Source organism: Misgurnus anguillicaudatus, chromosome 19 (genome assembly GCF_027580225.2).
Source record: "Misgurnus anguillicaudatus chromosome 19, ASM2758022v2, whole genome shotgun sequence".
Lineage (NCBI taxonomy): Eukaryota > Metazoa > Chordata > Actinopteri > Cypriniformes > Cobitidae > Misgurnus > Misgurnus anguillicaudatus.
In genome coordinates this window covers 44,100,309-44,127,885 of record NC_073355.2, presented here as the reverse complement: position 1 = coordinate 44,127,885, position 27,577 = coordinate 44,100,309, and the positions used below count along the sequence as shown (strand labels likewise).

Here is a 27,577-nt window from a genome sequence, read left to right as displayed (position 1 = left end):
CAGTAATAATTTTAACAAGCTAGACGTTGAGTACAACCCAAATGCAGAAATTTATTAAAAACAACCAGGCAAACAAGACAAAAGGATAATCAAAACAGTAATCCAATAAACAGGCAAAAAGGTCATTACATGAAACATGAAAATTGAAGCAATGGCAATAGCTCTTAACGTTCGGTACCCAAATAAACTGACAATACTTTGCAACATGAATGAGAAATGGCATGGTTTAAATATACACAGAAAAGGAAGTGAATGTAGTTAAAGTGTGTGTCCATAGTCCAGTTGGGGAGAGGGTTCCATGTGGTGGTGGGATGAATGGACTTCTATTCATTATAAAAATGAATTAATTATACAAGTGAAATGGGCAAGATTACCCACTAGCAAATGTCTTGTTGTGCTGTTGGGTGTCAGAATAGAAATACCAAAAATAGTATCTATAGTTGCAAGCCCTTAATCGGCGATACATAATTCTATTAATAATTAGAATAGAAAATACTTAAAGAAGGTGTCCGGTGTTCTGTTGAAGTCTGTTCCCTCTGTGTTTCTTATAGTGTTCACGTTATGCTTATCACTTCCTTTTTGTCCCTACTGTTATTTTCTAACATACTTAATAAGTATATAACACACACACACACACACACACACACACATTCTGGTCTCCATATTTTGTGGGGACATTCCATAGATGTAATGCATTTTATACTGTACAAACTGTATATTCTATTCCCTTCACCTAACCCAAACCAATGATGTGAAGTGTTATATAAACAGGCCTATGCATAGTAATGTGTATGTAAACATAATAGTTTTATAACAGTTTTCGAACAAACACGGAAAACAGGACAATTCTCATATATTTCATAAATGGCATTATATAGAATAAATGATTGTATTGCTTTTTATATGTACTTTAGTGATTTATATTGTTAAAATAATTGAATTACCAATTAAGTATTTTGTTGAATTGTATAAGGGAATGAACTGTATTCATTTATTTGATTAATAGCTAAAACAAAACATCATAAGGGGCAGTGCCCCCTGTCCCCCAAACTCTGCATATGGATCTCACTCATAGAACTTAACACAACACATACAAGTAGAGATCCACATAGACCATTATAGTTCCATTACAACCAACAAAATTCTTATTGAAACCATTACATTTATATGATGGTTTATGTTGTTTATATCAGCTGAAATATTTGCTTTTAATTACGCATTTTTTCTTGTCTTGTTAAAGGTTATCAAACTGAACCGAGTCTAGTGTAGTGTAGTCTAGTCGTGTCCTGTCGAGCCTTGCTATTCTTTATTTTACCTGCCCTGTTTGGTCCTAGATCTATTGCCTTGGCTTCTCCTGTGCCCCCCTCCACCCCAGACATCCCTCTCCTTGACCCTTCATGCCCTCTTTCCTGCTCGCCCTGCTGCTTCCCTTGGTATGGTGACTGTGGAGGCTCTTTTTCCCCATTACTCCAGCCCTAGTCATTCTACTTATGCCTTCTGAATAAATCCATTTTCAGTAATGGTTGCCAATCTTGTAGTGGGATTTGCCCTCAGCTCCCTTTAAACTGGTTCTATGGTAGAAGAATGTCCAAAAGTTTACATAAACATTTTTAAATGTATGGCATTGATTTCCTCACCATCACTGAAAATCTAGTTGTGATAGTTGCTTATGAGTCTCTTAAATGTATCTCAATATCATACAGTCACTGGTGAACAGGGTAGAAATATGCAGAAAAAGTTGAAAAGCAAAGATTCTGCAAGACCTCTAGGATTTGTCATACTTGCGTAGAGATCTTTGAGTCAGAACACAAGCATGGTTAATGAATGGTCAACATTCAACATTGTTTTGTCTGACTCTAGCAGAAATCGTGAGTAATTGGTTCATGTATAAACCACTGGACTGGATGGGATGACACACACAGATTAACAGACAGGTCATCCAGTTTTTATATCCTAAACCCTTTGATCGAATGTAGCATCTCTCAGACAAATATTGCATAATCAGGTGTAAAAGAGGTAAGAAGTCAGTACAGCTTAAATTGTGACAGAGGTAACACATGACCTGTGTGAGAAACTTCACATTAACCCGTGAGTTTTTTTCCAGAAAGTTCTTATTGTCAGAGGTCAATCCACGAAACCCATAGAAGCGTACGTAAGAAATGGCATTTGGCGCACAGGTAGACGACAGTCCAAAATGTTATCAGACCAAATTCAGGACAAATGTGAGATCTGTCAGTGTTCAAGTGCACACATTTACATGGATTGACTAGTTTAGAAAAGATCATATTATCTACGAATCAAGTATGTATGTATACTGTACTATATATATAAAAAATAATATGGTGCAAATATGTTACACTTTTGTAGCTATGGCTTTAGGAGATATTTTTGTTGTCTTGTTAAACAAGCTGAAGAAGTTTAATCATTCATCAAAGTGTGTCCTATATCTAAATGCTGACATTATCGTTCAGCCCTCTGTTCTTATAGTTTCTTTGTTTTGGACAATAATTTACACAAGGTCCCTCCCTCCTCTATCTGCTATAAATGTATGAATGCAGCAAACACACGTTCAGAGATTCTTGTGCAGCACACGCACTCAGATTTAATGATGGCTGTTGTTGAGACACTTCTTCAGTTTTCCAGCAGTGGTACAATACTGGCTGCCTTGCTTGTGTTTTTGGTTTTATATGTGCTTTCATCCAACTCCAAATCTCACAAAGAAAGAAAAGATCCACCAGGACCCAAACCACTTCCACTGCTGGGGAACCTGCTGACACTGGACCTGAAAAGACCTTTTGATACTTTCTGTGAGGTGAGATATCTTAACAAGAATAAAACCATCATTTAGAGATTTCTTAACTCATGTTTTACTCTGTAACCTCCAGCTTTCCAAAACATATGGAAACGTATTCCAAGTGTTTTTTGGTCCTAGTAAAGTCGTGGTCTTGACCGGATACAAAGCGGTTAAAGAGGCGCTCGTGAACCGAGCAGAAGAGTTTGGGGATCGAGATATTCAACCTATTTTCAAACTACTTAATAAAGGACATGGTAAGAAGTATGTATACTTGCAGTATTTACTGTGACCATCGACCATCTAGTGCACACATTTATAAGGGCAGGGTTCTCCCAGACAATGTCTAATCACTCATCTGGGTATTTGGAGTGCAGTTTTTTCTGTATGTGTGACATTAGTATTTATACTAGATTAAGTGTTTGTGTTTTGATCAGGGATCACCACTGCTAATGGAGAGAGCTGGAAAGAGATGAGACGCTTCGCTCTGTCTAACCTGCGTGACTTTGGGATGGGCAAGAGAGGATGTGAAGACAAAATCATAGAGGAAATTCACTATCTGAAAAAAGAGTTTGAGAAGTTTCAAGGTACGACAATACATAGCTGGACATCTGAAGTCATGCTCCTACTTTATAAGATTCATAGAGAGAGTTTGTTTTTACAGGGAAAGCCTTTGATACAACTCAACCCGTGAACTACGCTGTATCAAACATCATCTCATCTATTGTGTATGGCAGCAGATTTGAGTACACAGATCCTCGCTTCACATCAATGGTTGACAGGGCAAATGAAAACGTTCGGCTTGGTGGATCTGTTTCTCTGCTGGTATTCTTTTTAGGATCAATCTATCATTTTAAATATGTTTAATTGCATTGCTGCCATTTACTTAAGCCATTCACCATAATATTGCACTAAAAGATGCACTTTTCACCTAACTTTTACTCTCTATCGCCATCTTTGTTTGAAACATAAAACTGTAGGTTTTCTTATGAACTTATCTTTATGTTTGTTGAAAAGCAATTGAGTTTCAGTTTCGAGGGAACTTCAACGCTGCATCATGCAATGGCATTATGGGAAGACGCTTCACTCCTGTGTCTCCATATTTGATGAGGAGGGTAATGCTTGCATTCCTCACGGCTCTGGGCCAACATTTGCTGAGGTGGCGTGACCGCTGCAGTTGTGGGGTTCGCAGATGGAGTTAGTAGAGGGATTCGAGACAGCTTTAATCCTTTCACTACCCTCTGTCTCCATCGTTTCCGGGAAGAGTGCGGGAACCTGCAAGTCGGCTTCTAGCATTCCAACTGGTAGCATGCTAGACTGCTCGAGCAGCATGGTTTCTTTCTGGGGCTAGTATGGTACTCGTTATTGATGCAGGCACGCCTTTCTCTTGCGCGAGTCCAATCGATCCTGGCAATAGTATCCAGAATGAAGCTAGGTCAGGCCTACACTGTAAAATATTTTCAAAGAGTATTGGGTCTAATGGCAACAGCATCCAACATAATTCCTATTGGTCTGCTGCAGATGAGGCCGTTACAGTAGTGTAACCAAAGGGTTTTCCCTCGAGGGGCAACCATTTTGGATAATCAGGGTAATGCGCAGGTGGCGTCATTCCCTGAAAATATGGAGAAATCCCAGGTTCCTGAACAATGGCCTGACAATGGCCTAGGGGTGCAATGTCAACAATTTCGACAGATGCGTCCCTTGCAGGCTGGGGGACAGTCGTGGAAGGCAGTTCATCTGCAACATCTTCATTGGCAAATAAATTGTCTAGAGATGTTAGCTGTGGTAAAAGCATTAAGGTTCTTCCTCCCAGTTCTCAGAGGCCATCATGTTCTGGTGAGAACAGACAATACGACAGTGGTCTCTTATATAAATCATCGGGGGTGCCTGAGGTCACGTCATTTGTGCAGACTGCCGCATCAGGTTCTCTGGGCCCAGGATAAGTTTCTGTCGCTCAGAGCGATATCCCTGGAGTACAGAATGTGGGAGCAGACATCCTGTAGAGACGGGGGTTTAGACCCGGGTAATGGAAACTCCACCCCAAGGTGGTGAAGCAGATTTGGGAGAGATACAGTCGAGCGGAAGCAGACCTGTTCGCATCCCAAGAGACAACCCACTGCCAGTTATGGTTTTCTTTGACTCATCGAGCACCATTGGGCTTGGACGCTATGGTACAAGCATGGCCGAGGCGATGCCTGTATGCTTTTGTCACAAGGTGACAATCTTTCTAAGGGCGGAACCAAAGTTAGGGAAGTTTTGGTTCCGCCCGGAAGGTTTCCCAACCGGGCTACATATGAAGACGGACCTTTTTACTTCCTGGTTTCCAGGGCAACGCTAACAGGGCTTTACGAGCCACAGGTGTGAGGCATCAAGTAAGCAAAGTGTGATTGGAGGCTGGGGAAAAAAATGAAGCACTTAAATAGCTCTGCTGACATACAGAAAGAGAAGCGATTGACACGAGAGCGATGTACACGAGCGGCGGTTGACACGGGAGAAGCTCCTTTGCCAAAGGCAAACAAAGACAAGCACCTTTTGAAGAGCCCGAAGGCTCTGCTGATCCGGGGATCGCTAAGCGACTGGAAAGAGGACAGAGCCACAGGAGGCGAAAGGAAGGCAGGCCGTGGATCTTTAAGAAGGAGCACCCCGAAGTCGCTGTTGTTATGACCAGTGTTGGTGTGTGCTGTAGCGCTGAGTTAAACTCACCGGGTACGCCAGTCGGATTGTTGGACTTGCTCTCTCTCCCTTTGTGCATCGTGGGATTTCGGCTGATGCAGATATTGAAGACCTTACAGGTTGGAAAGTAAACGGAGACTGACCTTGTATGAATGAAGTGAAAGAAGAAGGAACGTGTTATCGTGAGTACCCATCTGTGTAGTGGTGGTATTGACGACTGGAGAAACCGTTATCTGTGTAGCTGGAATCATCGTAAGGAGAAGTTAACCTAAGGAAACGTGAGATAACCGAAGCACCGCAGTTGTGAGTAAACGAATTCATTCATTGAATGTACCTTGTATGTACTTGACCTGGATATCTTTTAAGCGCTTTCCAGCGAGAGTGGGTGGCCCTGCCCCTGAGTCAGCGTGGTGGGTGAGCCACCGGATCTGTGTGTGAGACAGCCACAGGGACGGAAAACAACTGCTAGGCCGTGTTACCATCTCCACATTCTTGCCCAGAGCGAGGCGAAGGAAGACGGGCGTCTATTGTGTGCACTGAGCGTGGTGGGTGAGTCTTGGATGTAGAAATTTCACTTTGAAGTGGTGCTGTGTATATTGCAGTGAGATTGCTGTGTCGTGTCAGACGTACCCCGCCTCCAGTCACTCGCTAGGGGCGCTGAAGAGGAAAACGGATTCTAGAATAACCCTGTGTACGATTATGCTGTGAGTGTGTTTCAGCCTTAGAAATTACGGAGTAGTTCCTGAAGTACTTTCGTAGCCAGACGCTTGGCGGACTTGTGTTAGGAGTGGCGGTGAAGATCTGTACGACTGGCGGTGTGAGTATTACCAGTTTCATTGCTACTTTACCCGTGTGCTGTTTATCATCACAGAGTCAGAGGCGAAGGAGATCCGCTGCCCCGAGGTCTCTACAAAGGGGCGCCCCGGTCCGGTTTTCGATTGCCAACGGGCGTCGAGGAAAGGGCAGCGCTCGACCCGGTGTGACGGCGTGACACTCCCGCCCCTCTGTTGAACCAACGAGTCAGCCGAGAGGGTTTGGTCCCCGGCGCTATCTTGGAAACCACTGCCGGTCGATGCAGTACGCCTAGCCGTTATCGTAAGTCCGCCACCCCGAGAAGTATAGCATAACCCTTTCAGTCTGTCAATCAACAGGGAAGAGGAGTGTGCTGAGAGAGCTGCGGAGAGAGAACAAGCGTGAGCTCTAAGGAGACCCGTTGTGAAGGAGAAACATACGTACCAGAAGCTGTAATCAGCGAAGAGGTGAGAGAACTCACTGAGAACGATTCACTGTGCCTTTGTGTCCCAGCTGTCGTCTGTGGAGGAAGAGAGAGAGAACAAGCGTGAGCTCTAAGGAGACCCGTTGTGAAGGAGAAACATACGTACCAGAAGCTGTAATCAGCGAAGAGGTGAGAGAACTAACTGAGAACGATTTACTGTGCCTTTGTGTCCCAGCTGTCGTCTGTGGAGGAAGAGAGAGAGAACAAGTGTGAGCTCTAAGGAGACCCGTTGTGAAGGAGAACCATACGTACCAGCAGCTGTAATCAGCGAAGAAGTGAGAGAACTAATTGAGAACGATTCACTGTGCCTTTGTGTCCCAGCTGTCGTCTGTGGAGGAAGAGAGAGAGAGCCAGCGTGAACCCTGAGAAACCGAGCTGTGAAGAGAGCCTAGAGGGGCCGTTATTTTAAGTTCCCCTTCTTCCCTGCCCTATTTATTATTTTTAAGTAAATTAAATAAAATACATTTTAATTTATGCCTACCTTGTGTGTCTGGTCATTGGGGTGGCTTTGGGAATCTCCTCGAGGTGGAAAAAGGGGCGTGACCTTATTTACATCTGGGTCCACCCCGACTTGTGACACTTTTTTGACGATTGCGCTGCTTCCAGGAGTGCTGAAGAGAGTTTGGTTTCAAATGTCCTTGCCCTCGTGGCAGGCCTGCCTTGGGAGATTCACATCAGGAGGGATCTTCTAACTCAGGTGCAATATTTCCAGAATTGTGTAAACTATGGGTTTGGCCCCTGAAGCGCATGAACTTCTAGACCAGGGTCTCTCTGGTGAGGTTTTCATGAGTTCACACTTACAAATAAGTCAGATTATTGGAATGTGCATTTGGCATGCTGTCTGAGGACAGGTCTCCGAGCTCAGTATTGACCCGAGCCCAGAGCGCTTCCTGGCAAGGAGAGTGCTCCGGGCTCTGCTTTAGGCCTGAACCCAGAACTTTGAAGATGAGGCCTCTGCAGTGGTTCCCAAATCCAGTCCTCGGGACCCCCCTTCCAGAATGTTTTAGATGTCTCCTTATATGAAACACCTGGTTCCACTCATAGGGCTCCTTCCAGCCTAGCCTGGTGGGTGGAGTCGGGTGTTTCGTGTGGGGAGACATCTGGGGCATGCTGGGAGGGGGGTCCCGAGGACTGGATTTGGGAACAACTGGGCTAGAGTTCTGGCCTGGGACTTGATAGTACTTTTAGTTAGCTCCCTTCAGTGCTTTAAGTGGGCCGGTACACGCTGGTACTCAGTACCGTCACTTCCAAATATAGCTCTTGAGCTTACCACCACCTCTCTGTGCGTCCAGAACGTGCTTTTAGCATACCGGAATGCTCATTTGCACCTCTGTTTAAATCAGAGGTTTAATTTAATCCTTTGGCTGCGCTGCCGCTTTTCAGAGTGCCCTTCTCAATGTATGCTTCCTAATTCGTCCCACAAAGAGCAGAGAATACATTACTCATACACAGAGTTGGGTATACTATGTAACGCATTACTGTACTCTAATTACTTTTCCTGATAACGCAGTAACGTAACGCTTTACATTTTAAATGTATGTAATTTGATTACAGTTACCAATGACAACAAAATTACGTTACTAGCGTTACAAATTAAGTGTTGAAAAATTAATTAAAATGTATTTTAAAATGACGTTTTGCCGTTGCTCAGCAACGTCTGTTAACGAGCATGCTCGCAGAGTCAGTTAACGAGCATGCGCGCAGCGTCAGTTAACAAGCATGTGCATACTGCATAATCACTCGTCGGAGACGCAAGCAAATGGATGCTGTGTGAGCGGTGGTTAATCATTCAAGTGGAATACAGACAATACATGTCCAAAAAAGTGGGCTTTGCGCGATGACATCTGGTCTGTCAGAAGCGATTGTACAGGTGTGTTTTTAAATTACTAATGTATAAGGTTTTCTTTGTTAACATTATTTAACTATGTTATTTAATCATGAGCTCAATGCGTGCACTTGCATTAATTAATCATATGTTTATTTAAACAATTACCAAAACAACTTTTGATTGTTATATTTAACAAACTAACATGAATATTAACATTCTTTAACTTGACCAAAAAGCCCTTGCGAATGCGTTGACGTGTTAAAACTCTAGTTTCTGTCTCCGCGAATGAATGTGCATAGATCACATGTAGAGTGTTTAATGAGAAATGTTAAACATGTGTAACTTATTATAAAAGCTACAAATATTTCTGCATCATTATGACCAGTAATTTAGGAGAGTGCAAATCACACCAAAATAGCATTCAAATATGACCTTCGGTGTCTCATCTCTTGTCTCCGCCCCCTTCTTCTCCCTTTTAATAGTTTAATCATTAGTTCATTACCCTCACTTGTTTTCTCCTTATCCTGTTTAGTTTTTCATATTTATAATGCCATTGTGTTCTTAGTCATGTGCTCGTTCATTTTGTACTGTTACTGTGTGATTCTGTCTAGTGTTAGAATCATAGTCAAGTCTAGTTTAAGTCATCTGTCAGTATTCCGTGTTTGTTCTGCCCCCACGTGGGCTCTTGTTTTGTCTTTGTTATAATAAAGTGTTTTCTGTTCACCCCCGTCATCGCCTGCGTTTGGGTTCATCCGTCCTTGTTTCGGACAGTTTCACTTTGTAGCTTTTTTACATTTGATTTGTCAAAGTAACTTAAAAGTAAAGTAATTAGTAATTAGATTACTTTTTGCATGTAGTAATCAGTAATGTAATCAAATTACATTTTTAAAGTAGTAATTAGTAATTTGTAGTGGATTATTTTTTTTGAGTAACTTACCCAACACTGCTCATACACCCTTGAGTTTTACAAGTTAAAAGTCCATGCGTCATCACTTTTGCTGCTGTCAGCGTCATCAACTCAACATGGTCTGGAGAGGTGTGTGTTTGTGTGTGAAACGCGCAACCATAGCTGCTCGGTTAAAATGAACACTTAATATGCCTTTCTTGTTTTAGACTTTGAGTAGTAAAAGAACAAGGTCAGAATCAGAGGACTCACTGGCTGACATCCCACCAAGCCAGAATGATATCGCTGCAGGTCAGACGCAAGCTTTTTCCAATAGGTATGCGACAATCTCTGCTATCGCTGCTATCAGTTTGGTTCCCCTTGACGCAACTTCGGATTTCCTCAGGCGACTTGCAGAGTAAAAACATTATTGAAATTGTAATATACATTTGGTTTAATTGCTAAACTACAAGTGAACGAAATTTCAATGAATTTTAACGACGTGCACAGGAGTTTTACCACCCGCAAAATGGAAAACAATGGGACAAAATTAAATTATGACTTTAGAGTTTCAAATGGCCAGGATTATTCTCGAACCCATAGACATGGTCTTGGTGACATTTTCTTTTAAACTCTATCTGAACAACTAGTTTTAGCATTTAATCATGTTGAAAATTTTACTTGCATATTTTTTGCATTTTATTCATGTTCAATAATAGCTCTTTCTACGGTAGCTCTTTCTACGGGTATTTTTTCAAAATCCTTTTGCACATTTTATTTATGTTCAGTAGCTTTTTCTAGCTCAAGCAAATCCTCAAACTTATAAAAGTATTTATTATTTTTTACAAGGTCTTCTGTTGACTGCTGTATATAAAACCCCTTCAATATAGGAGGAGTCGAGTCAGCAAAAAAAAAAAAAATAATAGTGTACCGTTACCTCTTTTGTGCCACTTAAAGCACTGGCTCCCTTCAAACCTTTACAGTCAGCTTTGGACAAATATGTATCCCTTAAGCTGATGTTTTTGCTCATCATTGCCACTCTGAGGAGGGTAGGCAATTTACAGGTGGTTTCTGTCTCCCTACCATGTTTGGAGTTTGCTCCAGGGAATAATAAAGCTGTCTTCACCCGAGATCAGGTTAAGTTTCTAAGGTTTCTGCCCAGCTAGAACCTTAGTTCTACAGGCCTTCCATCCTCCTCCTCACAAGCCGGCAGACCATTAAATACTTCACCTGCTATGTCCAGTTAGGTTTTTGCAGGAATATATTAATAGGTCTTCTTCGTGGAGAAAATCAGATCACATTTTTATATCCAAGAAGTGTGCTTTACCCTCCTGTTGTTCTTTGTGTATGATTTTTGCTGTGTTATGGTGAGTTACTGATAACGTGTAAAGTTATTTATTCATCTCCTAATAAAGGTCATAAAAGGTCTTATAGATATTTTATAAATGTCACTTCAAAATTTCTGCCATTCATGTTGTTTGTCTCTAATCTCTTATTGTAGCTGTATAACACATTTCCATGGCTGGGTCCATTCCTGAATAGCAAAAAGGCTATGGTGAAAAATGCACAAAAAAATACAGAGTCAATAACACAGTTGACCTCTGAGCTGTTAGAGACTCTGAATCCACAGGACAGCAGAGGATTTGTTGACTCCTTTCTCATCCGAAAACAGAGCGACGAGGTACGGAAATTACAGTGTTTTGCTTCACATGCTAAAAACCTTTACATTGATTTTTTTTACAGGAGGAAGTTTAAAGGAAACAGTCGCTTACACAAGTACATGCAAGATGGGTTTAGTTGATAGGACTTTGTAGCCTCATGGAGTTGGTAAAATGATTACATGTTTTTTGTTTTGTCAGAAATCCAATAAGAAGGACTCACATTTCCACCAGGACAATCTTATCATCTCTGTGGTAAGTCTTTTCATCGCTGGTACTGACACTACAGGAACAACATTGCGCTGGGCTCTGATGATTATGGCCAAATACCCTCATATCCAAGGTAAAAACACAGTACTCTATAAAGACTTTCCTCAGTTCGGCTGAATTCATTTCTGAAGGATCAATAATGTGCTGTGTTTATATGCAGATCGAGTTCAAGAGGAGATTGACAGAGTGATCGGTGGACGTCAGCCAATGGTGGACGATAGAAAGAATTTATCTTACACCGATGCTGTGATCCATGAAGTTCAGAGACTGGCCAACATATTGCCAATGAATCTACCGCATACGACCAGCTGTGATGTGAACTTCAATGGATATTTCATCAAGAAGGTCAGTCAAAAAGATATATGTTTAATAAAGGCCAGCTAGTGAGTAAAAGCTCACTTTCTTATCTCAAGAGCTGCTATAGCAACATATACTGAAGCCTTTAGTGTCCTTGTAAGAGCACCTGTCTCCCCATGTCTCGTGGGTCCAAGTAGCTTACAGTAGGAACACTTCCAAGAGCAAAATCTTTACATGTTATAATTTGGTCTTCTGTTTGTTTTCTAGGGTACCACTGTAATTCCTCTGTTGACGTCTGTATTAAGGGATGAAAGTGTTTGGAAGAAACCACACAGCTTTTATCCAGAACACTTTCTTGATGAGAAGGGCCAGTTTGTTAAGAACGACGCTTTCATGCCCTTTTCTGCAGGTACTTTCAAATCTACACCAGACAAGATGTTGTGCTTGCCGTATGTATACATTTGAGCAATGAGATGACCCATCTCTCTCTCTCTCTTTCTCTCTCTCTCTCTCTCTCTCTCTCTCTCTTTCTACCCCCTTTCTCTCTCAGGCCGCAGGATTTGTCTAGGTGAGAGTTTGGCCAGGATGGAGCTCTTTCTTTTCTTCACCTCCCTTCTTCAGATCTTCCGCTTCACTCCTCCACCAGGAGTGTCTGAAGATGAACTGGATCTCAAGGGAATCGTTGGAATCACATTGAATCCATCACCACACAAACTGTGTGCCATCAAGCGCTCCTGAATATCCATCTTCCAGGGATAAACAGATTTAAGCACCAATTTTACAAAATGCACATAATGTAAATACATATTGTAAATACTGGAAGAAAGTATTAGCCGCAGTGTGCAAAGCTACTTTTATTGAATAAGCTAATTTTAAGTATGCATCAGATTACTTACTTATTTGCCAAGATATTTTGCTGAAAAGCAATTGAATAGGAAACTGAATTTATTTAAGACCTCCAGTAATCTACACCTCACCTAATGAACAGACTGACTGTAGAATCTGTATACTAATGACGCATTCTAGGCAACCTGTAGCCCGTGGATTACGACTTCGGTGCCACGGCTCACGGCTCTGAACTGGGAGTACATCGATCTTGTACAGTATTCTTCAACCCTGGTTCTCGAGGACCCCTTCCGGAGTGTTTTGGATGTCTCCTTGATAAACACACCTGATTTAACTCACTAGCTTGTTAGGGAGACATTCTGGAAGGAGGCTGATGAGTTGGTTCAGGTGTTTTGAATGGGGAGGCATCTACAGCTTTCTGGAGGGGGGTCCTCGAGGACCAGAACACCAATCTAGTATGAGTTCACGGGTGAGAAGTCACGGATTTGACTGCCGTTCCAGTGCACTTTCACGGGTAGAAGGTTGGAAAAACACGGGTTACAGGTTGCCTGGAATGTGTGCTCCCAGTTCGGAGTCGTGAGTCGTGGTTTTGAAGTCGTGATTTGCGGGCTCAAAAACCTGCCTGGAATGCAGCATAATATTGTAATGGAATGCATACAAGTAATGTGTACTAGCAAGTGTATCTAAATGTATTTTAAGCCTAGAGTATTAGACCTATTGCGAATAGTCATCACAGTTTCGTCACTGCAAGCTGTTGGAGTAAATGTTTTTCTTATTACATATTATGTATTTCTTATTACATATTTGAATGTTTGATGTTACCATTTATGAATGTATAATCCATGTCTTAGATTTATGAATGTATTAGAACCATATTGTCTTACTAGCTACTCAGAGAAAACTGCCAAGGTGAAAAAGTACGTAGAATGTTCTTTTGTTATCATATGACCTTTGGTAAACTGCATCATCAAACTGCATCATCAAGTTACTATCTTGTTTTTGGTAAAATGTAGTCAATACTATTTCTCTAGACTTAGCAAAATGTGTGATGTTGTTACAATTGTGAAAGTCTGTGAGGTTCGACGTATTTTTTTATACTGTTAAAATAATTTATTAACTAAAAAGTATTTTGTTGAATTGTATTAGGGAATGAACTGTATTCATTTTATTTTATTAATAGCTAAAACAAAAATCATAAGGGGCAGTGCCCCCTGTTCCCCAAACTCTGCATATGGATCTCACTCATAAAACTTAACACAACACATAGAAGTATAGATCCACAGAGACCATTATAGTTCCATTACAACCAACAAAATTCTTATTGAAACCATTACATTTATATGATGGTTTATGTTGTTTATAATATCAGCTGAAATATTTGCTTTTAATTATGCATATTATTCTGTCTTGTTAAAGGTTATCAGACTGAACTGAGTCTAGTGTAGTGTAGTCTAGTCGTGTCCTGTCGAGCCTTGCTATTCTTTATTTTGTCACCTGCCCTATTTGGTCCTTGACGTCCCTCTCCTTGACCCTCCATGCCCTCTCTCCTGCTCCCCTGCTGGTATGGCGACTTTTTCCCTAATACTCCTGCCCTAGTCATTCTACTTATGCCTCCTGAATAAATCCATTTTCAGTAATGGTTGCCAATCTTGTAGTGGGATTTGCCCTCAGCTCCCTTTAAACTGGTTCCATGGTAGAAGAATGTCCAAAAGTTTACATAAACATTTTTAAATGTATAGCATTGACTTCCTTACCATCACTGACTGTTTGTATCTAGTTGTAATAGTTGCTTATGAGTCTCTTAAATGTATCTCAATATCATACAGTCACTGGTGAACAGGGTTCAAATATGCAGAAAAGGTTGAAAAGCAAAGATTCTGCAAGACCTCTAGGATTTGTCATACTTGCGTAGAGATTTTTGAGTCAGAACACAAGCATGGTTAATGAATGGTCAACATTCAACATTGTTTGTCTGACTCTACCAGAAATCGTGAGTAATTGGTTCTTGTATAAACCACTGGACTGGATGGGATGACACACATAGATTAACAGACAGGTCATCCAGTTTTTATATCCTAAACCCTTTGATCGAATGTAGCATCTCTCAGACAAACATTGCATAATCAGGTGTGTAAAAAAGGAAAGAAGTCAGTACAGCTTAAATTGTGACATGACCTGTGTGAGAAACATCACATTAACCTATGAGTTTTATTCCAGAAAGTTCTTATTGTTAGAGGTCAAACCCTGAAACCCATAGAAGTGTACGTAGGAAAGTTATGGCATTTGGTTCAAAGGTAGACGACAGTCCGAAATGTTACCAGACCAAATTTATGACAAAGGTATATGTGTATGTCAGAGTTCAAGTGCATATATTAACATAGATTGACTAATTTAGAAAATATCACATTATTTACGAATGTATGTTTACTTCATTGTATGTATAAGCAATAATATAGGTGCAAATATGTTACACTTTTGTAGCTATGGCTTTGGGAGATATTTTTGTTGTCTTGTTGAACAAGCTAAAGAAGTTTAATCATTCATCAAAATGTGTCCTATATCTAAATGCTGACATGATCGTACCAGCCCTCTGTCTTATTGTTTATTTATTTTGCAGAATAACTCCTCCTAGATTTACACGAGGTCCCTCCCTCCTCTACCTGCTATAAGTGTGTAAATGCAGCAGGTACACGTGCAGAGATTCCTGTGCAGCACACGCACTCAGATTTAAAAATGGCTGTTTTTGAGACACTTCTGCAGTTTTCCAGCAGTGGAACAATACTGGCTGCCTTGCTTGTGGTTTTGGTTTTATATGTGCTTTCCTCCAACTCCAAATCTCACAAAGAAGGAAAAGATCCACCAGGACCCAAACCACTTCCACTGCTGGGAAACCTGCTGACGCTGGACCTCGAAAGACCTTTTGATTCTCTCTGTGAGGTGAGACATCTTAACAAGAATAAAACCATCATTTAGAGATTTCTTAACTCATGTTTTACTCTGTAACTTCCAGCTTTCCAAAACATATGGAAACGTATTCCAAGTGTTTTTTGGTCCCAGTAAAATTGTGGTCTTGACCGGATACAAAACAGTTAAAGAGGCGCTCGTAACCCGAGCAGAAGAGTTTGGGGATCGAGATATTCAACCTATTTTCAAACTACTTAATAAAGGACATGGTAAGAAGAATGTATACTTGTAGTATTTTCTATGCCCATCGACCATCTAGTGCACACATTTATAAGGGCAGAGTTCTCCCAGACAATGTTCCAATCACTCATCTGGGTATTTGGAGTGCAGTTTTTTCTGTATGTGTGACATTAGTATTTATACTAAAATAAGTGTTTGTGTTTTGATCAGGGATCATCTCTGCCAATGGAGAGAGCTGGAAGGAGATGAGACGCTTCGCTCTGACTAACCTGCGTGACTTTGGGATGGGCAAGAGAGGATGTGAAGACAAAATCCTAGAGGAAATTCAGTATCTCAAAAAAGAGTTTGAAAAGTTTCAAGGTACGACAATACACAGCTGGACATCTGAAGTCATGCTCCTACTTTATAAGATTCATAGAGAGAGTTTGTTTGTTTTAACAGGGAAAGCCTTCGATACAACTCAACCCGTGAACTACGCTGTATCAAACATCATCTCATCTATTGTGTATGGCAGCAGATTTGAATACACAGATCCTCGCTTCACAGAAATGGTTGACAGGGCAAATGAAAACCTTCGGATTGGTGGATCTGTTTCTATTCTGGTATTTTTTTAGGATCAATCTATAATTTTAAATATGTTTAATTGCATTGCTGCCATTTACTTAATAGGGTTTTATAACAATAATACTGCACTAAAAGTTGCACTTTTCACCTAGCTTTTAGTCTCTATCACCCTCTTTGTTTGAAACATAAAACTGCAGGTTTCCTTATGAACTTATATTTAGGTTTGTTGAAAAGCATCTGACGTTCCCTTTTGAGGGAACTTCAACGCTGCATCATGAAATGACACTATGGGAACATGCTTAAAAGATGCTTCACCCCTGTGTCTCCGTATTTGATGAAGAGGGTAATGTTTACAATCCTTATGGCTCTGGGCCAACATTCGCTGGGGCGGCGTGATGCCTGCAGTCGTGAGGTTGGCAAATAGAGTTAGCAGAGGTATTTGAGACAGCTTCGGCCCTTTCTCTACCCTCTGTCTCCATAGCTTCCGGGAAGAGTACAAATGGGCAGGGGATGCAAATGACCAATGTAATACATCTGGTTATTGTGTTAGCCTATGCAAGAATGGTTCTCTGATTTCTTGGAAGACCAAAAAGCAGCCAACTGTAGTATTATCAACATGTGAGCCTGAGTACATGGCATTAGCTGCCACTATACAAGAGTGTTTGTACTTGACACAATTACTTGAACATATTGATGATTATCAGTATGGCATTCCTATGATCTATCATTGGCAAAGAATCCTGTTAGCAGACAGAGATGTAAGCATATTGATATTAAATACCATTTTCTGAGATCAACTGTAAACAATGATAAAGTGTTTTTGGAGTATTGCCCAATAGATCAAACATTTGTTTGGTTTTTCTTTGTGAAGACATCCTGTTGAGATGGGGGTTAAGACTCTGGGAATGGAGAGTCCACCCCAAAGTGGTGGAGCAGATTTGGGAGAGATACGGCAGAGCAGAAGCAGAGTTATGGTCAGCCATGTTTTTTTACTCATCACGCCCCATTGGGCTTGGACACTATGGTACAGGCATGTCCATGGCAAGCCTTGAGAGATTCACATCAGGAGGGATCTTCTAACTCATGTTGGGGGTGCAATATTTCACCCCTGACCAGAAATGTTTAAACTATGGATTTGGCCCCTGAAGGGCATGAACTTTTAGACCAGGGTCTCTCTGCTGAGGTTTTCACGAGTTCACACTTACAAATAAGTCAGTTATTGGAATGCGTATTTGGCTTGTTGACTGAGAACAGGGCTCCGAGCTCGGTATTGGTCCGAGCCCAGAGCACTTCCTGGCAAGGAGAGGGCTCTGGACTCAGCTTTAGGTGGTCATTCTTAAGCGCCATCCACCAGGAAACTTTATACATTAAAATGGAGGGTTTTCACTCTTTGGTGTAGTGATAGACATATAGATCCAGTTAACTGCCCAGTGGCTTCTTCCAGTCTTGCACCCTCTACTTTAAAGGTTTATGTTGCGTCTATTTCAGCCTTTCACGTAGCTCTATCTGAGGGCTCCTTAGGGAAGCACCCTCTGGTTTTACTTTTCCCTGCATGGTGCTTTGAAGATGATCTCCATCTATTGTCTAGAGTTCTGGCCTGGGACTTGGCAATAGTTTTAATTAGCTCCCTTAGAACCTTTATAGTCAGCTTTGGACAAACATCTATCCCTTAAGCTGACGTTTTTGTTCACCATTGCCACTGTGAGGAGGGTAGGCAATTTACAGGTGGTTTCTGTCGTCCTATCTTGTTTTGAGTTTGATCCAGGGAATAATAAAGCCATTCTTCACCCGAGACCAGGTTAAGTTTATAAGGTTCCTGTCCAGCTAGGACCTTAGTTCTACAGGCCTTCCATCTTACTCCTCACAAGTCGGCAGACCATGAAATACTTCACCTGCTATGTCCAGTCAGGGTTTTGCAGGAATATATTAATAGGTCTTCTTCGTGGAGAAAATCAGATTACATTCTTATATCTAAGAAGTGCGCTTTACCCTCCTGTTGTGCTGTGTGTATGATTTTTGCTATGTTATGGTGAGTTAATGATAACATGTAAAGTTATTTATGCATCTCCTAATAAAGTCATAAAAGGCGTCTAAGGCTTTCTAGATATTTTATAAATATTTTCATGTTGTTTGTCTCTACTCTCTTCTTGTAGCTGTATAACACATTTCCATGGCTGGGTCCATTCCTGAACAGCAAAAAGGCTATGGTGAAAAATGCTCAAAAAAACATAGAGTCAATAAAACAGTTGATCTCTGAGCTGTTAGAGACCCTGAATCCACAGGACAGCAGAGGATTTGTTGACTCCTTTCTCATCCGAAAACAGAACGACGAGGTACGGAATTTACAGTGTTTTTCTTTACATGCTAAAAACCTTTACATTGATTTTTTACAGGAGGAAGTTTAAAGGAAACAGTCACTTACACAAGCACATGCAAGATGGGTTTAGTTGATAGGACTTTGTAGCCTCATGGAGTTGGTAAAATGATTACGTTTTTTGTTTTGTCAGAAATCCAACAAGAAGGACTCACATTTCCACCAGGACAATCTTATCATCTCTGTGGTAAATCTTTTTGTTGCTGGTACTGACACTACAGGAACAACACTGCGCTGGGCTCTGATGATTATGGCCAAATACCCTCATATCCAAGGTAAAAACACAGTACTGTATAAAGACTTTCCTCAGTTCAGCTGAATTAATTTCTGAATGAACAATAATGTGCTGTGTTTATATGCAGATCGAGTTCAAGAGGAGATTGACAGAGTGATCGGTGGACGTCAGCCTATAGTGGATGACAGAAAGAATTTACCTTACACTGATGCTGTGATCCATGAAGTACAGAGACTGGCCAACATAGTGCCCATGAATGTACCTCATACGACCAGCTGTGATGTGAACTTCAATGGATATTTCATCAAGAAGGTCAGTCAAAAAGATATACAGTATGTGTAAAAGTAAAAGTTCACTTTCTTATCTCAAGAGGTGCTATAGCAACATACAGTATACTGAAGCCTTTAGTGTCCTTGTAAGAGCACCTGTCTCTCCATGTCTAGTGGGTTCAAGTAGCCTACAGCAGGAACACTTACAAGAGCAAAATCTTTACATGTTGTAATTTGGTCTGCTGTTTGTTTTCTAGGGTACCACTGTAATTCCTCTATTGACGTCTGTATTAAGGGATGAAAGTGTTTGGAAGAAACCATACAGCTTTTATCCAGAACACTTTCTTGATGAGAAGGGCCAGTTTGTTAAGAACGAAGCTTTCATGCCATTTTCTGCAGGTACTTTCAAATCTACACGAGACAAGATGTTCTGCTTGCCGTATGTATACATTTGAGCAATGAGATGACCCATCTCTCTCTCTCTCTCTCTCTCTCTCTCTCTCTCTCTCTCAGGCCGCAGGATTTGTCTAGGAGAGAGTTTGGCCAGGATGGAGCTCTTTCTGTTCTTCACCTCCCTTCTTCAAACCTTTCGTTTCACTCCTCCACCCGGAGTGTCTGGAGATAAACTGGATCTCAAGGGAGTCGTTGGAATCACATTGAATCCATCACCACACAAACTGTGTGCCGTCAAATGGTCTTGAATATTGATGTGCATAGGGATAAACAGATTTTAGCACTAATTTTACAAAACACACAAAATGTAAATATGTATTGTAAATAATGAAGGAAATTATTACCCAACAATGTGCAATGCTACTTTTATTGTATCATAAAGGTTGCTTTGAGTAGATTAGTTTTATATTTGTTCAGATATTTTGATAAAAGGCAGTTATCAAGATAAACAATGAAATTATTAACTGCTTTTGGTAAATTGTATAACTGTGACACAAATTGAATAGGACACATTGAATTAATTTCAAATTAATTCACTTCCGTTTCAATGTGTATATATATATATATATATATATATATATATATATATATATATATATATATATATATATATAACTCCCAAGGGTTTTTTCCTCCTATGACTTTTTTTACTTCCCCGGCTAAAATTCCGGGTTTTTTTCTCCTAAGGGGTTTTTCAACCCGGGGAGGCAGCCTTTTTGGGCTTAACTTCTATACGTTACATTAGTAATACGTTTGCTTATAATGTTGATTTATAGCCATAGCAAATTTAACTGCTTGTGCTATCGTTTATTATGTTGTGCTATCTGTCGATTTTCTGTGCTTTTCACTGCATCTATTATGTAAAGCTGCTTTGATACAATTACCAAATTGTGAAAAGCGCTATATAAATAAAATTGAATTGAATTGAAAAATTAATTTAACACAAGACCTTCAATGATTTACACCTCAGCTAATAAAAAGACTGACTGTAGAATCTGTTTTTATTAATTTGCTGAAACCTATTTCCATGTATGTATTGTATGGAAGCCCATCCCACCACATAAGAAAAAAATAATGGTCAGGTAAATAATAATTATGAGATAAAAAGTCAAAATTATGACTTTTAAAGTCATATCCTCTCCTGATCCTCTGCGAGAACTTATATGGCAACCCGGACAAAAGTTGGTAGATTATATTCCTTATAAATTGAGTCAATTTCTACATATAACTCAAGTAAATTTCTACATATAACTCAAAGTTGCAACTGAATAATTGAAAGATTGATAAATTTATTTAAATAAAGTCTAGAATGTGAACTTTAGTATAGCAGGCAGAGTGCATGATCACAGTATCTGTGTCTAATCCAGAAGGCCTAAATGTAACAATACAACGGCAGTGTCATGAGTCTGGTTTTTCTCTGTCTGTCTCTTTCTCTGTCACATACACATACACATATTCATACACACATTCTCACACGCAGTATTGTACTTCGCTACATTTTAAATCATATCCGTTACTGAGTAAAAAATATTTTAAAAAGCAAGGTGATAAAGACACGCAACGGATGGTTGATGGGCGGGGGAACGCGCAAAAAGAACCATGGAGACGGACGAGCTAGGCGTGCGCTAATGCCGCCTCAGTTCAAGTCCTATGAAAGAAACACCAGGCCATATTTAAGCGACCACTTTCCACTGAAGCGAAGCGAGTGTTTCATTCCTAAGGTAGGATTCATGCTCTCTTGAGTACAAAATTGCCAACCAGGTTTTTACCGCTCATTTGCACAATGCGTTTTTAACACCATGCGCATTATCTTCCGAGGTCTAGCAGCTTCGTGTCAAGTCAAACACAACTTCAGAACGTCTCCATAATGCGCAGGTCATTAGACGTAGGAGAGAGAGAGAGAGAGAGAGAGAGAGAGAGAGAGAGAGAGAGAGAGAGAGAGAGAGAGTCGTCCTCAAAGACCTGAATCCTGCCTGATTACAAATGTCCAGTGTTGACCTCCATGTTCTGGAGGAAATGTCAATCAAGTGTAATACTTTGGTCAATCCTTTAGCCATAAAAGTTTTAACAATGGTATTAGATATAGAAGTAATGTCACCTATAAAGGGGTTGTAAAACAAAGGTTCATCAAGGCCATAATGATGATTTTCCTGTCTCAGCATTTTAAAAACATTCCAAGATTTCAAAACAGAAACATAGAATTTTACATCAGATGAAAAATTTCCACCGTGACACGACATTAGAAACAGTTGCCTATCCAAACTGAAACCACCAACAGTTCTAAGGAGTGCCAGACCAAATGACACCCAAGGTTTAAACCCCACAGGATAGAGTAGGTTTTGGGCAGTCCTTAGCCTCATTGCTTTGACCTTTGCTGCTAAGTCAATTAAACCCTGGCCCCCTTCATTAACTGGCAAATAAAGAACCGCTGGGGGAAGCCAGTGATTGCCATCCCAAAAAAAAATTAACAAAAACCTTCTGCAAACGTTGTAAAAGCTCTTTGGGTGGCTCCAGTACATTTAGACGATGCCACATCATGGAAGCTGCTAAATTGTTAACAATAAGAACTCTTCACCTGTATGACAACTGGGTCAAAATCCACTTCCACCTCTGTAAGCGTCCAGAAACTTTCTCGAAAATGCCATCCCAGTTCCTCTGCATGTATTCATGTGTCCCAAGGAAAACTCCCAGCACTTTAAACCCCTCCAAACTCCAGGAGCAGTGCTGGGGAAGTTCTGGAGGACCTCAGTCTTCCCATTTACCAAGCAAAAAGGATGAGCTTTTTTGCCAGTTAATTCGCGAACACGAGGCTTTCTGATAGACCTCAAGGGATTTGTTTAGATTTTTGACATCCTCAGCAGATCTAATAATAACAGTGACATCATCAGCATAAGCAGTAAGTTTGACCGTTACCAAGTCTGTAGTGAATGGACACACTGTTGATATACCGCAAAGCTTTTTCCTCAGCGATACCAATAATGGTTTGATTGCCACAGCATACAAAATTCCTGACAGATCACAGTCTTGACGTATACCTCTGCCTATCTTAAAAGGTCTTGTCAGGGAACCATTAATTTTCAACATACTAAATATATCCGTATACAACAGTTTGACATACGATATAAAAGAAGAGCCAAAACCAAAAGCCTCTAGACATTTAAAAAGAAAATCATGATCAACACGATCAAAGGCTTTTTCCTGGTCCAAGGAGACAAACCCAGTGTCAAGGTTATGCACCCTGGCAAAAGAAATTAAGTCCCGTATAAGAAAAAGATGATCAAAAATAGTCCTTTCTGGAATACAGTATGACTGATCCATATGGATCACAGAAGAAATTTAAAGTTTCATCCTATTGGTTAGAGCCATAGACAGTATTTTGTAGTCCACGCCAAGTATTGAAACCGGGCGGCAGCATCTGATGTCTTCAAGATCTCCCTTTTTAGGTAGTAGGATAATCACAGACTCACTGGTAAGGTACATCTCTTAATGCTCTCCTTAAAAACCAAAAACAAGTCTTTCCCAATAACTGGCCAAAATTGTTTATAAAATTCAGCATTTAGCCCATCCAAACCTAGAGCTTTACCAGCAGACAATTCTTGAACAGCCAAAGACAGCTCATCTAAAACCAGCAGTCTATCGAGCTTTGACTTGTCTTCCTTTGAAAGCTGGGGTAAGTCCTGCAAAAGGAGGTCAGCCATTTCCCCATCACAAAATTCAGCTTTGTAAAGATCCTCATAAAAAGACAGAGCATGCGAGATAATGTCATGAGCCTCAGTGACTCTCCCTCCCTCCGGGAGTTTCAAACAGCTTAAAAATTTCTTATCCACAGTTTTCCTTTCCAGGTTAAAGAAAAAGGATGTTGGAGCATCCATATTATTGAAAGTCAGAAATCTTGCACGAATAAGTATTCCTTGCGCTCTTTCCTCCAGCAGAGTCTGCAAAAGGAGCTTGTTTCGTTCTAGAGCCTCAGCAGTATCCACAGTGTCCGCCTCAATGTCAAGATGTAGAATCTCCTGTTCAAGTTGTGCCATTTTATAATCCAAAATATGTTTGTTGTAAGCAGAATAGTTCTGACAAAACAGCTTTATTTGGACTTTGCCAATGTCCCACCATTGGCTCAGGGACTTATACTGTGGTTTTCTCTCTCTCCAGATAAGAGTGAAAGAAGAATATAAAGGTCTGACATCAGGTACCCACGTCAGGGAAACTAGAAGACAATAAACGTGACAAAAGTATCTAGCCATGCCCATGGCACTCATTTCATTATATGCTAATTTAAACTATATATAGTTTAATAAAATAATGTGTTACCAGCAATACATCAATTACAACCTTACTATAGTGATTGTATTTACTAGCTGCTGACCACCTTCAAAAGTGCATAACTCACATGTAAAAATCATTAAACATTTATAGTTTAAAAAAGTGAACTATAACTTTTAATTTTATAAATTTTTTGTTATTGCACTTTAATTGTAAAGATGTTCCTACAATTAAAAACAACTAGTTTGAGATTTATATTTGTCACGATTTCAGTTTGTTCGATTGCTTTGTTTGGGTCTTTGTTTTGTGTCTGTGTGTTTTCTCATTTTGACAGCTTCACGTGCGCGTATTTCACTCGGGTGCTCCTCCCTTCACTTATCGCTCACACCTGCGTCAAGCACCTGTTGGTAATTATTTGCTCCCTCTCAGTTTGCTATTTAATTCCCCCTATCTCGCAGTTCTCTGCGATTTCGTTGTTTCATGTTTTCGCCATCTGCCCAGTTTTGTTTGTTTCTAGTCTTAGTTTTTTTGTTAGTCTACTTGTGCATTCTGTCGTGTTTTTCCCGTGCTGCCTGGTAGTGATGCAAAGTCCGATTCATTTTCGCGAACCGGCTCTTTTCGGAATGTTCGGCTCATTGAACCGGTTCAAAAAGCCGATTCACAGGTTCCTGACGTCATCAAGAAATGACATTACTATACGCATTTATTGTATCAATGAAACATTCAAATAAAGTCGTTTGTGTCAACACATTAAAACATTTAAATAAACAGTTGTTTTTGTGAAGGCATAGGTGGTTTATTGCCTTGCATTCACAAGTTAGTAATGTTTGTGGTCACAGTTTAAATCGCGGATCATAAATAAAAATAAATATTAAATGCCAGATATAACTGACCAGTTTTGACAAGCCTACAACTTGAATAAGATTCCTAAAAGACACTGATGCACAATTACGGATATGTGTAAGTATAAATAATAAATAAACTTGTGTGTTAAACTCATTGGTCTTCCTTAAACAACTACAATATGATTTGCATGCAAAATAAATAGTATCATAACTAAAGCTTTCTAATAAAACAAGCATATCAAGAAACTAATAAAACAAAAAACTTCGCGCATCAGGCTCGTTCAAATCCTCGGTGATTCACACGCAGTGTCAGCAACTCATCCGTCAGAGTCGTCGGCAATCCTCGCCTCGGCAATCATCGACAAACTTCGTTCGGTTCTTTATGAATCCGACGTGCTATTTCGGCTGTGCGTCCTGCGTCATCAACCCGGAACCTATGCCCAAAACTAAAGTTCGATTCAGTTCGATTTGCGAACCGGCTCGACCGGTTACTTCCTGAGAACCGGCTCAAAAGAACGATTCGTTCAAGAACCTAACATCACTACTGCCTGGTGTGCTCTTGTCTTTTCTCTGCTACAGGATTACTATCTGTGGGAACCTGCTGTGTTGGACTGTTTTTACCTGCGGTGCTGGACTGTGATCTCTCTTCAGTACTGGCGCTGTCCAATGGTGTTTGCTGAATGGCTCGCTGCTAGCTTCAGAGACTATTCATACGGATAACTGTTTCCTGCTCCCCCATGTGGATTACAGCGCGGATTCTTCACTTGCTTTGGACTCTTCCTCTGTAGCGTCCTACGATTTCATCACCCTGTTTACTAAACAGTGGATTTTCACGTTGGCTACGTCTAGGTATTTCTTCTCCCTGTCTACACTCAGCATTGCATTTGGATCCTTGTCTGTGTTTTATCGTCCCTGACAATATTCCCTTGTCGTTTTTGTACTAGAATCCTCCACCTCCCCCCGCTGTAAAAAAGTAACTTTTACTCTGAGTAAATTTAAAATGACTGACTTTTTACTTTTACTTGAGTAGATTTTTAGACAAGTAACTTTACTTTTACTTGAGTACAATATGTTATTACTCTTTCCACCTCCGAGAGGATCTTATTATAATAATACCACCCCTTAATTTGCACTATCCAACCACGGCAGTGTCAAACGCACTTTGACACAAGCAGAATCCACGTACGCTACGATTGAGAGAGGCACTAGTGAATTCAAATTAGAGCATCTTTCATGTCTGTAATGAATGCTTTCTTGAGTCTATAAGGTAACAATAATATAACAAGATAACTTTGTTTGAAATGGGTTTGGCTAAAAGAAAAGTTGGTTTCGTGTATATTACTACTAGGTACTTATACTACATTGACTGGGTTAAATAGAATTGCATTACAAAAAAAGAGACTAAAATACATTTAAAAAATTCAGTATGAAGATATATTTAAAGTGCCCTTCTTATGACTGCTTTTCCACAAGTTAAATAGGTGTATGAGTTTCATAAAACATGTTTCAAAAGTTGTTTGCTCGAAATAGCTTGTAGGAAAAGATTGTTACCCATCTCTAGTAGCCTCTGTTCCAGTGCATTTCAGATTGTGCCATTTTGAGGTGGTCATTACATATTTATGAGCTGCTGCTCATTTGGCCACATCCCACTACTAACATCATGTGCGCATGCGCAATGATATCGTGAGCAGTACAGACTGTATTATTATTTTTATATATAATATATTATTAACGTTTAGGTATTGCCAACAGACAAATCAAGAAAAAAAGTATCACTAATAAGTACATTCCAGGAGAAGAAACTCATGACACATAATGATTCCAGAGTAAATTGTGATGTAGCAGTTTCAACAATACACTCGTTTGCCCTGGACAACGCTAACATATTCCCGCTATAAAACATTTTCAAACGCATTATTTTCGTTACACACTGTATATGCAATTACACTTTAGGTTCCAGTAAACACATAAACACGCGTAAAAACTTTAAAAGTAGGCAGGAGTAATATCCAAATAGCGCTGTTATTTCCGTGAGACATGATAACAGTATAGAGGATATCAGCGAAGTGACTGCTCTCTAGCTACCTGGTGGGTGGAGATCTGGGTAGTGGGGTGGTGGGCAGAAAAATTCAAACGGAATGTGACGACAAGGCTAGTTGCGTCACAACGGAGCTGATTTTGAAACCATGCAATCTGAGACTCAAGGCAGAGGACATTCAGAAACCTGTATCTCACTCAAAACAGCATGGATGGATTTTTTCCAAGTTTGTATGCGTATGGAAGCACCAGAGACACAAAACAACACCCCAAAAAATGCAGAAAAAGTGAGTTTTTCATAATATGGCCAAACTTTCTTGAGAAGGTTACTTTGATGGACCCTTGCTTCAAAGGCAAACTTGAACGTGTTGCTGATGCTGCCTGGGGCTGGCTGGAGAAAGCAGCAGTTTGCAATTTAAATGTAACAGTTAAGTGTGCAACAATTTTTGTACAGGTACAAATGGAGGGCCTTAGGACATTGATAAGGAAGAAGGATCAGATGACTATGATGAGAAGAAAGCTGTTGGACATGTCAGTTCATAGTCTTAAAGGGGACAGAGAAGGAAAAACCATTTTTACCTTGTTTTTTTTTAATAATGGTAGTCTACCCACATTCACAAACAGTGTTGGGGGTAACGAGTTACAAAGTAACGGATTACAGTAACTACATTACTTTTTTGGGTAACGAAGAAAAGTAACGCATTACACTAATAATATTGGTAACTACACTACTTTACTAGACTATAGGAACGCGCTTTCCTGCGTTACCCAAGCAGTGTTTGCCTGGGTGTAAAGTTCTGTCTATTTAAGTGGTGCGTGCATGCGTGTCCCTGTACGTGTGTCCTTGCCATAGAGATTGATTTGACGGAGC

General features: G+C 40.3%; 2 protein-coding genes across 3 annotated transcripts; both read left to right on the top strand.

Moving 5' to 3' along the window:
- The first annotated feature begins 2,533 nt into the window (after nucleotides 1-2,533).
- LOC141349125 (cytochrome P450 2K1-like) lies at nucleotides 2,534-13,685 on the top strand. 2 transcript variants are annotated; one of them, XM_073857723.1, is made up of 9 exons: nucleotides 2,534-2,812; nucleotides 2,886-3,048; nucleotides 3,229-3,378; nucleotides 3,456-3,616; nucleotides 10,953-11,132; nucleotides 11,311-11,452; nucleotides 11,540-11,724; nucleotides 11,944-12,085; nucleotides 12,227-13,685. In XM_073857723.1, the coding sequence occupies exons 1-9, from the start codon at nucleotides 2,549-2,551 to the stop codon at nucleotides 12,412-12,414; spliced, it is 1,575 nt and encodes a 524-aa protein (XP_073713824.1). In that variant the 5' UTR covers nucleotides 2,534-2,548; the 3' UTR covers nucleotides 12,415-13,685. The 2 variants fall into 2 exon arrangements, with proteins under 2 accessions (XP_073713824.1, XP_073713825.1); XM_073857724.1 differs by lacking the exon at nucleotides 2,534-2,812 and having other exon boundaries at nucleotides 2,954-3,055; nucleotides 12,227-13,679.
- Nucleotides 13,686-15,215: 1,530 nt separating this feature from the next.
- LOC141351178 (cytochrome P450 2K1-like) lies at nucleotides 15,216-19,956 on the top strand. The gene is made up of 9 exons (XM_073857731.1): nucleotides 15,216-15,459; nucleotides 15,533-15,695; nucleotides 15,877-16,026; nucleotides 16,108-16,268; nucleotides 18,384-18,563; nucleotides 18,738-18,879; nucleotides 18,967-19,151; nucleotides 19,366-19,507; nucleotides 19,622-19,956. The coding sequence occupies exons 1-9, from the start codon at nucleotides 15,256-15,258 to the stop codon at nucleotides 19,807-19,809; spliced, it is 1,515 nt and encodes a 504-aa protein (XP_073713832.1). The 5' UTR covers nucleotides 15,216-15,255; the 3' UTR covers nucleotides 19,810-19,956.
- The last annotated feature ends 7,621 nt before the right edge of the window (nucleotides 19,957-27,577 follow it).